The sequence below is a fragment of the Entelurus aequoreus genome, linkage group LG23, assembly GCF_033978785.1.
Source record: "Entelurus aequoreus isolate RoL-2023_Sb linkage group LG23, RoL_Eaeq_v1.1, whole genome shotgun sequence".
Taxonomy (NCBI): Eukaryota; Metazoa; Chordata; class Actinopteri; order Syngnathiformes; family Syngnathidae; genus Entelurus; species Entelurus aequoreus.
The window spans coordinates 35460765-35477738 of record NC_084753.1 but is presented as its reverse complement, the minus strand read 5'-3'; the positions used below and the strand labels follow the sequence as shown (position 1 = coordinate 35477738).

At 44.9% G+C, this 16974-nt stretch overlaps 1 protein-coding gene across 1 annotated transcript in view; it reads left to right on the top strand.

Annotated features, from left to right (window-relative positions):
• The window catches only part of LOC133640859 (potassium voltage-gated channel subfamily H member 5-like), a 114645-nt gene extending 111219 nt beyond the window's left edge, over positions 1–3426 (top strand). Inside the window, exon 8 of the mRNA XM_062034541.1 lies at positions 2452–3426. Within this exon, the coding sequence (XP_061890525.1) occupies positions 2452–3426 (975 nt within the window). The remainder of the gene's footprint in view (positions 1–2451) is intronic.
• Positions 3427–16974: the final 13548 nt, after the last annotated feature.

Here is a 16974-nt window from a genome sequence, read left to right as displayed (position 1 = left end):
ACAGCGAGGCATATCCGAGGTAGTCCACACTGACTGATTTCTTTCAAAAAATCACAGACTGTAGAACACAGGACGGGGCAGCGGGGCATATCAGAGGTAGTCCACCTGACTGATTTCTTTCAAAATCACAGACTGTAGAATACAGGACGGGTCAGCGAGCCATATCAGAGGTAGTCCACCTGACTGATTTCTTCCAAAATCACAGACTGTAGAACACAGGACGGGGCAGCGGGGCATATCAGAGGTTGTCCACACTGACTGATTTCTTTCAAATCACAGACTGTAGAACACAAGACGGGAAAGCGGGACATATCAGAGGTAGTCCACACTGACTGATTTCTTTCAAATCACAGACTGTAGAACACAAGACGGGAAAGCGGGACATATCAGAGGTAGTCCACACTGACTGATTTCTTTCAAATCACAGACTGTAGAACACAAGACGGGAAAGCGGGACATATCCGAGGTAGTCCACCTGACTGATTTCTTTCAAAATCACAGACTGTAGAACACAGGACGGGGCAGCGGGGCAGATCAGAGGTAGTCCACACTGACTGGTTTCTTTCAAAATCACAGACTGTAGAACACAGGACGGGACAGCGGGGCATATCAGAGGTAGTCCACACTGACTGATTTCTTTCAAAATCACAGACTGTAGAACACAGGACGGGACAGCGGGGCATATCAGAGGTAGTCCACACTGACTGATTTCTTTCAAAATCACAGACTGTAGAACACAGGACGGGACAGCGGGGCATATCAGAGGTTGTCCACACTGACTGATTTCTTTTAAAATCACAGACTGTAGAACACAGGACGGGACAGCGAGGCATATCCGAGGTAGTCCACACTGACTGGTTTCTTTCAAAATCACAGACTGTAGAACACAGGACGGGGAAGCGGGGCATATCAGAGGTTTTCCACACTGACTGATTTCTTTCAAAATCACAGACTGTAGAACACAGGACGGGACAGCGGGGCATATCAGAGGTAGTCCACCTGACTGATTTCTTTCAAAATCACAGACTGTAGAACACAGGACGGGACAGCGGGGCATATCAGAGGTAGTCCACCTGACTGATTTCTTTCACAATCACAGACTGTAGAACACAGGACGGGACAGCGGGGCATATCAGAGGTAGTCCACACTGACTGATTTCTTTAAAAATCACAGACTGTAGAACACAGGACGTGGCAGTGGGGCAGATCAGAGGTTGTCCACACTGACTGATTTCTCTCAAAATCACAGACTGTAGAACACAGGACGGGGCAGCGGGGCATATCCGAGGTAGTCCACACTGACTGATTTCTTTCAAAATCATAGACTGTAGAACACAGGACGGGGCAGCGGGGCAGATCAGAGGTAGTCCACACTGACTGGTTTCTTTCAAAATCACAGACTGTAGAACACAGGACGGGACAGCGGGGCATATCAGAGGTTGTCCACACTGACTGATTTCTTTCAAATCACAGACTGTAGAACACAAGACGGGAAAGCGGGACATATCAGAGGTAGTCCCCACTGACTGATTTCTTTCAAATCACAGACTGTAGAACACAAGACGGGAAAGCGGGACATATCAGAGGTAGTCCACACTGACTGATTTCTTTCAAAATCACAGACTGTAGAACACAGGCCGGGACAGCGGGGCATATCAGAGGTAGTCCACACTGACTGATTTCTTTCAAAATCACAGACTGTAGAACACAGGACGGGACAGCGGGGCATATCAGAGGTAGTCCACACTGACTGATTTCTTTCAAAACCACAGACTGTAGAACACAGGACGGGACAGCGGGGCATATCAGAGGTAGTCCACACTGACTGATTTCTTTCAAAGCCACAGACTGTAGAACACAGGACGGGACAGCGGGGCATATCCGAGGTAGTCCACACTGACTGATTTCTTTCAAAAAATCACAGACTGTAGAACACAGGACGGGGCAGCGGGGCATATCAGAGGTAGTCCACCTGACTGATTTCTTTCAAAATCACAGACTGTAGAACACAGGACGGGTCAGCGAGGCATATCAGAGGTAGTCCACCTGACAGATTTCTTCCAAAATCACAGACTGTAGAACACAGGACGGGGCAGCGGGGCATATCAGAGGTTGTCCACACTGACTGATTTCTCTCAAAATCACAGACTGTAGAACACAGGACGGGACAGCGAGGCATATCCGAGGTAGTCCACCTGACTGATTTCTTTCAAAATCACAGACTGTAGAACACAGGACGGGGCAGCGGGGCATATCAGAGGTTGTCCACACTGACTGATTTCTCTCAAAATCACAGACTGTAGAACACAGGACGGGGCAGCGGGGCAGATCAGAGGTAGTCCACACTGACTGGTTTCTTTCAAAATACATATTGTTTTCTGCAACTAAATGATTAGTTATGGTTTTCGCAGGAAGTCCTGATAACAGCGAGCGGTTCTGCTTGTGCTTCAGATCATCTTCCGAAAGATCAGCGAGGTGAAAAAGGAGGAGGAGGAGCGCCAGCGAGCCAAGAACGAGGTGCAGCTCACCATCCCTCAGGACCATCCCGTCCGCAAGCTCTTCCAGAAGTTCAAACAGCAGAAAGAGCTGCGGAACCAGGGCGGCGGCGCCTCCTCGCAGTCGGACGTGGACAAGAACCAGCACCTGCACGCTCACGGCCTGCAGCTGGGCCACTCCAGCCTGCAGCGAGCGCACCTGCAAAACGGAGCTCCGCCCAGCAGCAGCGTGCTCACCGTGTCTCAGGTGGTCTACAGCGAGACCCCCGCCAAACAGAACGACGCGCTGGACCTGCGGCCTGCTGAGCAGAGCGTCAGCTTAAAGGTGTGCACCAGCCCTACGCCGGCGCACACAACGCTCAGGACCAGCAGCTGGATGCGTCTGAAAAGCAACGTGGCGCCCCCTGAGGCACGCCATCTTGACGGGCTGAACAACAAGGCTGTTTCCGTGGAGATGCTCTCCCAGGAGGTCAAGGTTCAGGAGAGAGGGCAGGGTGGTGATATTGAGGAAGGGGGCCTGTCCGGCGCCAACCCGCTACGTAAGACAGACTCGTGCGACAGCGGCATCACCAAAAGCGAGCTGCGCATTGACCGGGCCGGAGAGGCGCGCACCCCCGCAGCCACCACCCCTTTCCTGCACAGTCCGCCCTCTGCGACATCCCCTCACCCCTTCTGCCCCATCCCCGAGCAAGCCTTGCAGGCGGCGTTGCATGAGACTCGGCTGGAGCTCAGGGAGGACATCCACAGTGTGTGCGGCCGCCTGGGGGCGTTGGAGGGTCAAGTGGCCGAGATCATCACACTTCTGTCGGACAAGCGGCGGTCGTCTATGACGCCGCCAATCGCTCCGGCCCCCACCCCCAAGACCAAAATACAGCGGCAGGACATTTTTACGGTTTCCAGGCCCGTCTCGCCTGACTCTGCAGACAGCTGAGCCATTGATGGGACGGAGCCAGAGCCTCTCGCGTCCTGGGTCTACTCACGTTGCTGCTCCAAACGTTAGCATTTGCACACTGATTGTACATACCCGTCTTTGCACGTCCAGCTGGGTTCTGGCCACACACACTCAGTGCATGCAGAGGAACATCTTTTTGTCCAGGCGGACATTCAGGGTCTAGTAGCACCACCAAGACTGAAGGAGCATGTCCAAAGTCTGGTTTCCTCTCTTTGCCTGCGATGTGAAACACTCCCAACAGGCAACTGAAATATTGAAGTCTCTTTTGTACATTGATTAATAACCGTCTCTATTTTTGATGTCCACTCCTCAAAGCTCGTTCGGTTCGTGTCCGCTCACACCGAGCAGCGAAAGCGTCTAGCAACCAAGTTTGGACTTCACACACCTGATAGCTAGTACGTTATTTTTATATACCGTTCTAGAGTTGAACACAGCATTAAGTACAAGTCATTGAAGTATCCTTCGCTGCTCTTTAGTGGGCTGTCATTGATCTCAGAGCTTTGATTAGGAGCACCTCAAGGCTCCGGTTTAGAGCCCCTTTTGTAGTTCTTCTATTTGATATATATATTTATAGCTTACATGCACGCTTTATGAGATTAAATGTTTGGCTTACCTCCATCCATCCATTATTATTCCTGCGCTTATCCGAAGCCGGGTCGTGCGGGCAGCAGCCTAAGCAGAGAAGCCCAGACTTCCCTCTCCCCAGCCACTTCGTCCAGCTCTTCCCGGGGAATCCCGAGGCGTTCCCAGGACAGCCGTTTCCTAGGTCTTCCCCGTGGCCTCCTACCGATCGGACGCCCCCTAAACACCTCCCCAAGGAGGCGTCCGGTGGGCATTCTGACCAGATGCCCGAACCACTTCATCTGGCTCCTATGGATGTGGAGGAGCAGCTACTTTGAAGTCGTCCCGAATGACAGAGCTTCTCACCTTATCTTTAAGGGAGAGCCCTGACGTTTTGGCCGCTTGTACCCGTGATCTTGTCCTTTCGGTCATAACCCAAAGCTCATGACCATAGCTGAGGATAGGGACGTAGATCGACCGGTAAATTGAGAGCTTTCCCTTCCGGTCCAGCTCCTTCTTCACCACGACGGATTGAGGCAGGGTCCGCATTACTGAAGACGCTGCACCGATCCACTCTTCTCTCACTCGTGAACAAAACCCTAAGCTACTTGAACTCCTTCACCTAGGGCAAAATCACCTCCACAATCTATGGATGGCACTCCACCCTTTTCCCGGTGAGAACCATGTGCTGATTCTCACCCCAGTCGCTTCACCCGATCCAGTGAGATCTGAAGATCCTGGCCAGATGAAGCCAGCAGGACCGCATCATTTGCGGAGACCTCGTCCTGCAGCCTCCCGGCGAAGTCATCTTGCTTGTTTTAAAGGCACAAAGCTGTAGTTCACACCCCAAACCCGTAGAGGGCGACATATAGGCAACAGGTGTGTGCTGCTCCTGTAAGAAACAAGGTAGCGCTACGCCGGGGAAAACATGACAATAGTGATGCATATTTCTCTCCATTGGAATCAGGAAAGGCGCCACCTGCTGGTTGTTTGTGCGGTGGACCTCTGCCATAGCGGGGGGCGCAAGTGCCTTGCTCAGTGGCTCCTCGGCAGCATTTTCAGAGCATTTCGACACTTTTAGAGGGTCGGATGCGGTGCAGAGCTATGCAACTCTTATCGATGAACACGAACCGATGGTCACGGTTTGTTTAACAATGCCTATGCTTATGAGGTTATCCCGTCAGAGCGCCCCCTGCCTGTGTTTGAAGGAAGTTTTTATTCACCGTCCAGACTCGGATGTCAGGATTTGGTCATGGAGGCCCCTCGCTCTCTGTCCTTATTGCTCCATTTCCAAACGGTAGAGAAGCGATTCATTCCTGGGTGGATCTCACCTCTCTGTGGTCACAGTCGGAATTGCCACAAAACACATTTTAAGATATTTAAACACCAGTGGACAGTGCGCCACTCCAAATTTGTCACTTTTCACGTGTCGGGTAAACCGCGAAGACTAGGGCCGTATGAATCCCCTTCCGTGCTAACACGCTAAACAGGATTATGAATGCTACAAGCTGACTATAATCTTTACATGAAGATTAAAAAAATAATAAACTAGCGACGTTAGTGAAGCCGAGTTAGCATTGTTAGCTCATGAAGCCAGCGGCGTTTGCCCTCTTTTTCCTCTTCCAAACTTTTTCTTTGAGAGAGTTGACATCTAAATTAAAAACCATACAATTATATTTTGTTAACGTTCCAGAAAATGACTTCCCTAATAATCAGATGAATTTGCTTTGATGCCCAAAAAAAACACATTTTTAGTTCCTGCCTTCCACTGTTGATCAAACTAATTGATCTTCCAACATCCCAGAATGTTCATTCGAGGTCTGTCCTTAGAAAATATGATACAAAGAACGTATCATTTTAGACACTTCTGACAAGCACTTGAATGTTGTCTTTCTTTTTTAACAAAACATCTTTCTATTTACTGTTTTTTGTTGTTCAGACTCGACTGAAACTTGACTTGCTTCCTCCGCATGTTTGCTGAGAGGTCATCCATGTTTGAGTGCAAGCAGATGTTGTCTCAAGTGGAATACTTCATAATCAATCAATGATAATATTGATAATAAATACACCCTGTAGATCGGCGGTGGTTGTCAAACTTTTTCGCCAAGTAGCCCCTGAGAAAACAACATGTCCCTCCAAGTACCACCATAATGACCAGCATTCAAATAAAGTAGCAAAATAGGCCCAAGTATTCATTAAAAACAATTTTGGACTCACGCTTTTTGACTCACGCTCCTTGACTCACGCTCCTTGACTCACGCTCTTTAACTCACGCTCTTTGACTCATAGTTCTTGACTCACGCTCTTTGACTCACGCTTTTTGACTCACGCTCTTTGATTCACGCTCTTTGACTCACGCTCTTTGACTCATAGTCCTTGACTCACGCTCTTTGTCTAACACTCTTTGATTCATAGTCCTTGACTCACGACCCTTGACTCAAAGTCTTTGACTCACGATCTTTGAATCACGCTCTTGGACTCACCCTCTTTGATTCATGACCCTTGACTCACGATCCTTGACTCACGCTCTTTGACTCACGGTCCTTGACTAACACTCTTCGACTCACGCTTTTTGTCTCACGGTCCTTGACTCGCGCTCTTGGACTCACGCTCTTTGACTCACGCTCTTTGACTCACGCTCTTTGACTCAAGGCTCTTTGACTCACGCTCTTTGACTCACGGTCCTTGACTAACACTCTTCGACTCACGCTTTTTGTCTCATGGTCCTTGACTCGCGCTCTTGGACTCACGCTCTTTGACTCAACGCTCTTTGACTCAAGCTCTTTGACTCACGGTCCTTGACTCACGGTCCTTGACTCATGCTTTTTGACTCACGCTCTGACTCAAACTCTTTGTCTCACGCGCTTTGACTCACACTCTTTGACTCATAGTCCTTGACTCATGCTCTTTGACTCACGCTCTTTGACTCACCCTCTTTGACTCGCCGCCCTTGACTCACGATCTTTGACTCATGCTCTTTTACTCACCCTCTTTGACTCACGCTCTTTGACTCGTAGGCCTTGACTCACGCTCTTTGACTCACCCTCTTTGACTCACGCTCTTTGACTCACGGTCCTTGACTCGTGCTTTTTGACTCTCCCTCTTTGACTCACCCTCTTTGACTCACGGTCCTTGACTCGCGCTCTTTGGCTCACGCTCTTTGACTCATAGGCTTTGACTCACGCTCTTTGACTCATGCTCTTTGACTCACCCTCTTTGGCTCACGCTCTTTGACTCACGGTCCTTGACTCACGCTCTTTGGCTCACGCTCTTTGACTCACGGTCCTTGACTCGTGCTTTTTGACTCTCCCTCTTTGACTCACGCTCTTTGACTCACGGTCCTTGACTCGCGCTCTTTGGCTCACGCTCTTTGACTCATAGGCTTTGACTCACGCTCTTTGACTCATGCTCTTTGACTCACCCTCTTTGGCTCACGCTCTTTGACTCACGGTCCTTGACTCACGCTCTTTGGCTCACGCTCTTTGACTCACGGTCCTTGGTTCACGCTCTTTGACTCATGCTCTTTGACTCACCCTCTTTGACTGACGCTCTTTGACTCACAGTCCTTGACTCACAGTCCTTGACTCACGCTCTTTGACTCACGGCCCTTGACTCACCCTCTTTCATTCACGCTCTTTGACTCACGGCCCTTGACTCACACTCTTTGACTCACAGTCCTTGACTCACCCTCTTTGACTCACGCTCTTTGACTCACGCTCTTTGTCTCACGCTCTTTGTCTCACGCTCTTTGACTCATGCTCTTCTACTCACGGCCCTTGACTCACCCTCTTTGATTCACGCTCTTTGACTCACGGCCCTTGACTCACCCTCTTTGATTCACGCTCTTTGACTCATGCTCTTCTACTCACGGCCCTTGACTCACCCTCTTTGATTCACGCTCTTTGACTCACGGCCCTTGACTCACGCTCTTTGGCTCACGCTCTTTGACTCATAGGCTTTGACTCACGCTCTTTGACTCATGACCCTTGACTCACGATCCTTGACTCACGCTCTTTGACTCACGGTCCATGACTAACACTCTTCGACTCACGCTTTTTGTCTCACGGTCCTTGATTCACGCTCTTGGACTCACGCTCTTTGACTCACGGTCTTTGACTCAACGCTCTTTGACTCACGGTCCTTGACTCACGGTCCTTGACTCACGGTCCTTGACTCATGCTTTTTGACTCACGCTCTTTGACTCAAACTCTTTGTCTCCCGCGCTTTGACTCACACTCTTTGACTCGTAGTCCTTGACTCATGCTCTTTGACTCACCCTCTTTGACTCACCGCCCTTGACTCACGCTCTTTGACTCATGCTCTTTTACTCACCCTCTTTGACTCACGCTCTTTGACTCATAGGCCTTGACTCACGCTCTTTGACTCATGCTCTTTGACTCACGCTCTTTGACTCACGGTCCTTGACTCACCCTCTTTGACTCACGCTCTTTGACTCACGGTCCTTGACTCGCGCTCTTTGGCTCACGCTCTTTGACTTATAGGCCTTGACTCACGCTCTTTGACTCATGCTCTTTGACTCACCCTCTTTGGCTCACGCTCTTTGACTCACGGTCCTTGACTCACGCCCTTTGGCTCACGCTCTTTGACTCATAGGCCTTGACTCACGTTCTTTGACTCACGGTACTTGGTTCACGCTCTTTGACTCATGCTCTTTGACTCACCCTCTTTGACTGACGCTCTTTGACTCACAGTCCTTGACCCACAGTCCTTGACTCACGCTCTTTGACTCACGGCCCTTGACTCACCCTCTTTGATTCACGCTCTTTGACTCACGGCCCTTGACTCACACTCTTTGACTCACAGTCCTTGACTCACCCTCTTTAACTCACGCTCTTTGACTCACGCTCTTTGTCTCACGCTCTTTGACTCATGCTCTTCTACTCACGGCCCTTGACTCACGCTCTTTGACTCACGGCCCTTGACTCACGGCCCTTGACTCACGCTCTTTGACTCACAGTCCTTGACTCACTCTCTTTGACTCACGACCCTTGACTCACCCTCTTTGATTCACACTCTTTGACCACGGCCCTTGACTCAGGCTCTTTGACTCACCCTCTTTGATTCACTCTCTTTGACTCACGCTCTTTGACTCACGCTCTTTGTCTCACGCTCTTTGACTCACGCTCTTCGACTCACGCTCTTTGACTCAAGCTCTTTGACTCACAGGAGGAACAGACGATGTCCTCCGCAAACTCTGGGTGTTCTCTTTTGACCTTCGGGGACTTTTGCCGCTCACGTTTCTTCTGCCCTTCCTGCGTCTGTGAGAAGTCTTCCCTGAGAGGATCAGTGCCTAACGATCCTCGTTAACGCCACCTGATCTCATTACAACAGACCTGGAAGTGCGTCTCCAGTGGACGTCCTCTCGTGTAATCCCATCAGGACTTTTGTCCCCTGAAGGATCGATGGGATCAATGTCATCGCCGACTTTTTAGCAAAGTGAAGCTAGCTTGTTTTCACGCTTGAATGCTACGGTGAGTGCGAGCGTCAACATCGGAATCGTCCGCCGGCAGATGCGATCTTTACCGCGTCGCTAATGATCCGCGCCTTTCTCATCACAGGTCGTCTTCTCCGCGGGATGGTGTCAATTATTCACCACTTCACTTGGCCTCTCGGCAGGAAGTCGACAACAAACACACGTAAGTAAAGGTTTGTTTGTGCGACCTACTTCCTGTTTCGGGACACATGAGCAATGCATTCCTTTCCTGTTTAGGCACTCCTGGAAGCTGGAGCCTACTCCAGAGGTACAAACTAATACTAATAAACATTGAAGACGTACCAGACGTGCTAGCAGACCATAGCTGCGTTTCCATTGCAGTTTTTTCGTAAAGCAAAAGCGATATTTCTAAAATTTGGACTTGTAGGTGTTTCCATGAAAGGTGTCAAATCTGGTACGGCGAGACTCCGCCTTGAGGTCGATGGACGCTTTACCAGTCCGTGGTTTTGGAGCTGTTGCCGTGTTTGTCAGTAGAAGACGAAGGCAGCGGCCATGAATAATAGAGGTTCCTGGGAGACTTGGGAACGAGGAAGACGAATTGTGGATTCAAGGACCCTCCTGACATTGTTCGGGCGTGTGGGTCTCTCCCAGCCTGGGGGTCGGTCTCTGTTCCCGGGAAGGGACCCTCAGGATGTTCCGGTGCCGCCTCACTTCCCCCGGCCGACCAATCGGAAGCGAGACCAAAACGACCCGTTTGAACTGGTTGTCCTGCGTCCACGCCCCGCATGTTCAGTGCTTAGGTAACCCTGGAAATGCGAAAATGTTCGTATGTTCGGTGTTTAGGTATCCCTGGAAATGCAGATATGTTTGATGTTTAGGTAACCCTGGAAATGCGAAAATGTTTGTATGTTCGGTGTTTAGGTATCCCTGGAAATGCGGATATGTTTGATGTTTAGGTAACCCTGGAATTGCGAAAATGTTTGTATGTTCGGTGTTTAGGTAACCCTGGAAATGCGAAAATGTTTGTATGTTCCGTGTTATATATATATATATATATATATATATATATATATATATATATATATATATATATATATATATATATATATATATATATATATATATATATATATGTATATATATATATATATATATATATATATATATATATATATATATATATATATACATATATATATATATATACATATATATATATATATATACATATATATATATATATATACTATATATATATATATATATATATATATATATATATATATGTATATATATATATATATATATATATATATATATATATATATATATATATGTATGTATATATATATATATATATATATATATATACATATATATATATATATATATATATATATATATATATATATATATATATATATATGTATATATATATATATGTATATATATATATATACATATATATATATATATATACATATATATATATATATACATATATATATATATATATATATATATATACATATATATATATATATATATATATATATATATATGTATATATATATATATATATGTATATATACATACATATATATATATATATATATATATATATATATATATATATGTATATATATATATATATATATATATATATATATATATATATGTATATGTATATATATGTATATGTATATGTATATTTATATATATATATATATATATACACTTCTCAGTATTTGAACGGCAAATGTGAAAATTCAGCGATTTTGAATACAAATAATCTAAAACTGGTGAAGTTAAATGGAAAATAACTTTATAGTATAATCACTGGATACATATAACAATTTAATTATTTTTTTTCGTTTTACATTTTTTTTCTTTCTATGATGGCACGTGAGGCCCCGCCTCACCTGCCTCCCCTGACTGCACGTCACTGATATATATATATACATATATATACAGGTATATATATATATATATATATATATATATATATATATATATATATATATATATATATATATATATATATATATATATATATATATATATATATATATATATATATATATATATATATATATATATAAATATATATATATATATATGTATGTATGTATGTATGTGTTTATATGTATTTATATGTGTGTGTATATATGTTTGTGTGTATTTATATGTAAATATGTATGTTTATGTATATATATATATATTTGTATTGATTTTAAAAACGAAATGATAAAAATGCATGCTTTCATTTTTTGGGGGGCCTGAGCTATTTCAATCATTGCACAATCACAATTTGTTAAAGTCTTCTCACGCATTTATTGTGCTTGTAGTTGTGTATTTATATCCAGCAGGCTCTCATTGCAACACTGTGACTATTTACAGTCAAACAATGGCTCCCTAAAAGGGGCCGGCCTCGTCACGTGACTTCACACGTCAACTGCACTTTAACATAAAACAATGTCGCCCCCTGGTGGCAGATCTAGTATTTACAACAACAGTCTGCCGTGAAAGAGCGCTCTAAGTCACCATAGTTGTTCATATTTCAACATTTCGACTTAAAACAACAATAAATAGTTATTGTGAGCCCATGTAGCATGCTAGCTGGGTTCAAGCGTTTCTTTTGCCAGGCGAGATTTGAACATGAAACTCTACTGACCTCTGGCGGCCACTTTTGTTACTGACACTGCATACAGGTCACTTTGCCAAATGTGAACCTCTTTATTCTTGACCTTAGGTTCTACTTTTAAACCTTTTTTATGTCAGGTGATGATTTTGACAGTTTCGCTTGCACAGTCGTCCCTCGTTTAGCGCTGTTAATTGGTTCCGGACATGACCGCGATTTATACATTTCATTAATTATAAATCCAGAGCATAAAAAGATGTTTATGACCTTCTAAATATGTTTTTTTCAATATCATTGGAGCCCTCTGGATATGAAATAACAGCCTTTAGTCACATTTACACTCTTAATCTAATATACTAACACTGCCTGTGGCTTAGCCAATCAGTGGCCCCGATACTGAACAAGTGCTCTGATTGAAGGACTGCCAAGTTTCAGAAAGTGAGACTGTCATGATGCATTTGAAAACATTTTGTGTCTTTTTTAACATTGATTTATATCTTAGGACCAATGTCCTCACCTCTGACAGCTCTCTCTGCACTGTGGTTGTCAGTCTGGATTCCTGGGACTCTGCAGGTTCCTTTAGGGCGGTCTTAATTGACCCTTACAAGGTCTGTAACTCTGACCATTTGGTTCCATTTGTACACTGTCAGAGTCAAGGACCGACCTTGAAATTTAGAATTTAGAGAAACCCTGCTTTAAGGGGGTCGAAATATATATTTACAAGTCGGTAACTCTGACGTTTGAGTCTCTTTTTCAAGTGTAAACTGGCCAAGAGAAAAGGCAAATACATGTTACACAGCTCTGCAACAAACACAGGACAATGTATAGCAGACTTCAATGACTACATATTAACAAGGGAAATCAAACAGCGAATCAAGAGTGAACAAACTCACATACGGCATTCGACGTATGTGAAGAGTAATGTGGGTGGATGGTTGAAGGTCAGAATCGGGTAAAAAATGGCGCACAATTTTGAGAATTTTGTATTTTGTATAACTATGAATGTCAATTCATTTGAATGGGAATTTTGTATAAATGTTGCAAATACAGGAAAAACAGGAATTTTGAAAAATATAGGTAATACCACAATTGTCCCCGATGATATGAATGATTCGGTGTTGGAATTTTTCAAAACGGTTGAAAAATGTTGACGTAGTAACAGTGGGAATTTCGGGAAAACCGGGAATTTGTGGGAAAAGGAAATAATGTTTTGAAAGTGGAATGGTCAGAAACGGTTGAAAAATGTGGACTATGGAAACTTTCCAGGAAGAGGTGAAAATAGGTCTTTGGAAAACCGGGAATTCTGGAAATTTCTGGAATTTTTTGAACTTGCAAAGTAGTAGTTTGATTACCCGAGGTGAGTGGAGTGTGTGGATGGTGGAACGGTTCGAATTGGGTGAGAAATGTGGGAGTGTTTGAAAAATGGCCCATTCCTTTTCAATGGGCGAAATGTCCCGGAAAACCGGTAATTCTGGGAATTCTTGGCATTTTTTGAAATTGCAAAATGGTAGTTTGATTGCACAAGTTGGGTGGAGTGTGTGGATGGATGAACGGTTTGAATTAGGTGAGAAATGTGGGAATGTTTGAAAAATGGCCCATTTATTTTCATTGGGCAAAATGTCCTGGAAAACCGTGAATTCGGGGAATTTCTGGAATATTTTTGAACTTTCAAAATGGTAGTTTGATTGCCTGAGTTGAGTGGAGTGTGTGGATGGAGGAACGGTTTGAATTGGGTGAGAAATGAGGCAAAGTCTGAAAAATGGCCCATTTATTTTCATTGGGCGAAATGTCCCGGAAAACCGTAAATTCTGGGAATACCTGGAATATTTTTGAACTTTCAAAGTAGTAGTTTGATTGCCCGAGGTGAGTGAAGTGTGTGGATTGTGGAACGGTTCGAATTGGGTGAAAAATGTGGGAGTGTTTGAAAATTGGCCCATTCATTTTCAATGGGCGAAATGTTCCGGAAAAGAGTAAATTCTGGGAATTCCTGGAATATTTTTGAACTTTCAAAATGGTAGTTTGATTGCCCGAGGTGAGTGGAGTGTGTGGATGGTGGAACGGCTCAAATCGGGTGAGAAATGTGGGAATTGTGCATGTTTGAAAAATGGCCCGTTCATTTTCAATGGGCGAAATGTTCCGGAAAACCGTGAATTCTGTGAATTCTTGGAATTTTTGTAACTTTCAAAATGGTAGTTTGATTGCCCGAGGTGAGTGGAGTGTGTGGATGGTGGAACGGTTAGAATTGCGTGAGAAATGTGGGATTGTTTGAAAAATAGCCCATTCATTTTCAATGGGTGAAATGTTCCGGAAAACTGGGAATTCCTTGAACTTTTTTGAACTTTCAAAATGGTAGTTTGCTTGCCCGAGGTGAGTGGAGTGTGTGGATGGAGGAATGCTTTTAATTCGGTGAGAAATGTGCGAGTGTTTGTAAAATGGCCCATTCATTTTCAGTGGGCGAAATGTCCCGGAAAACCGGTAATTCTGGGAATTCCTGGAATATTTTTGAATTTTCAAAATGGCAGTTTGCTTGCCCGAGGTGAGTGGAGTGTGTGGATGGTGGAACGGTTAGAATTGGGTTAGAAATGTGGGAATGTTTGAAAAATGGCCCATTCATTTTCATTGGGCGAAATGTCCCGGGAAACCGTAAATTCTGGGAATTCCTGGAATATTTTTACATTTTCAAAGTGGTAGTTTGATTGCCCAAGGTGATTAGAGTGTGTGGATGGTGGAACGGTTCGAATTGGGTGAGAAATGTGGGAATGTTTGAAAAATGGCCCATTTAATTTCATTGGGCGAAATGTCAGGAAAAATGTAAATTCTGGGAATTCCTGGAATATTTTTGAAATTTCAAAATGGTAGTTTGATAGCCCGAGGTGAGTGGAGTGTGTGGATGGTGGAACGGTTCGAATTGGGTGAGAAATGTGGGAATTGTGCATGTTTGAAAAATGGCCCGTTCATTTTTAATGGGTGAAATGTTCCGGAAAACCGGTAATTCTGGGAATTCTTGGAATTTTTGTAACTTGCAAAATGGTACTTTGATTGCCCGAGGTGAATGGAGTGTGTGAATGGTGGAACGGTTAGAATTGGGAATGTTTGAAAAATGGCCCATTCATTTTCATTGGAAGAAATGTCCCGGAAAACCGGTAATTTTGGGAATTCTTGGAATTTTTTGAACTTGCAAAATGGTAGTCTGATTGCCCGAGTTGAATGGAGTGTGTGGATGGTGGAACGGTACTAATTGGGTGAGAAATGTGGGATTTTTTGAAAAATGTCCCATTCATTTTCATTGGGTGAAATGTCTTGGAAAACAGTAAATTCTGGGAATTCCTGGAATATTTTTGAACTTTCAAAATGGTAGTTTGATTGCCCGAGGTGAGTGGAGTATTTGGATGGTGGAACGGTTCAAATCGGGTGAGAAATGTGGGAATTGTGCATGTTTGAAAAATGGCCCGTTCATTTTTAATGGGCGAAATGTTCCGGAAAACCGGTAATTCGGGGAATTCTTGGAATTTTTTTAACTTTGAAAATAGTAGTTTGATTGCCCGAGGTGAGTGGAGTGTGTGGATGGTGGAACGGTTCGAATCGGGTTAGAAATGTGGGAATTGTGCATGTTTGAAAAATGGCCCGTTCATTTTTAATGGGCGAAATGTTCCGGAAAACCGGTAATTCGGGGAATTCTTGGAATTTTTTTAACTTTGAAAATAGTAGTTTGATTGCCCGAGGTGAGTGGAGTGTGTGGATGGTGGAACGGTTCGAATCGGGTTAGAAATGTGGGAATTGTGCATGTTTTAACAAATGGCTCGTTCATTTTCAATGGGCGAACTGCCCCGAAAAACCGGAAATTCCGGGTCACGATTCCCGTTTTGATACTGTAACGGATGGAAAACTGTGGGCTGTGGAGCGCGCCAAAGTTTTGGGGCGGGATAATAATAGATAGGTGGGTTTTTTTGGGGGGTGTAGAATCTTGGATGTTTGGACATTCAGACGTAGACGATGTCACGTCTCTTCACTTGTTTCTGGTCCTTCACAGTCAGTTGACATTAAACATGCACTCTGCTTGACTTTGGATACTCCAGGCAGGTGTGTGTGTGTGTGTGTGTGTGTGTGTGCGTGCGTGTGTGTGTGTGTGTGTGTGTGTGTGTGTGTGTGTGTGTGTGTGTGTGTGTGTGTGTGTGTGTGTGTGTGTGTGTGTGTGCACTTGTCTCACCATCCTTGTGTGGACATACACTTGACAAAAGCTATAGTGGAAAGGGGGGCCCTCACAACCTACTAACCAAACGTGGGTCCACACAAAGTAGGCAAGACGTATGTGTGTGTGTGTGTGTGTGTGTGTGTGTGTGTGTGTGTGTGTGTGTGTGTGTGTGTGTGTGTGTGTGCACTTGTCTCACCGTCCTTGTGTGGACATACACTTGACAAAGGCTATAGTGGAAAGGGGGGCTCTCACAACCTACTAACCAAACGTGGGTCCACACAAAGTAGGCAAGACATGTGTGTGTGTGTGTGTGTGTGTGTGTGTGTGTGTGTGTGTGTGTGTGTGTGTGTGTGTGTGTGTGTGTGTGTGTGTGTGTGTGTGTGTGTGTGTGTGCTTGTTCTATATTTAGTGATTTAGTGAAGTATGGCCAAAGCTTCTCCGGTGTCACTCGTGCTCCTCCACATGCAGTCGTGCTCAGCTTTCACTCCTGCTGCCCCACAGGCACCGAGGCACACCCTCCGGTTCTTCTCCCGGGTGTCCAGCGGAGGACGTTGACCCGGGCGTTCGTCTTTGCCGCGTCGGTGAGTGGACTTCCCCCGCTTGTCCGACCACGAGTGCCGCCAGGCTTCCTCAGACCTGTTGCATGTTCTGGTCAACTCCTCACACGCAGGACCCGTG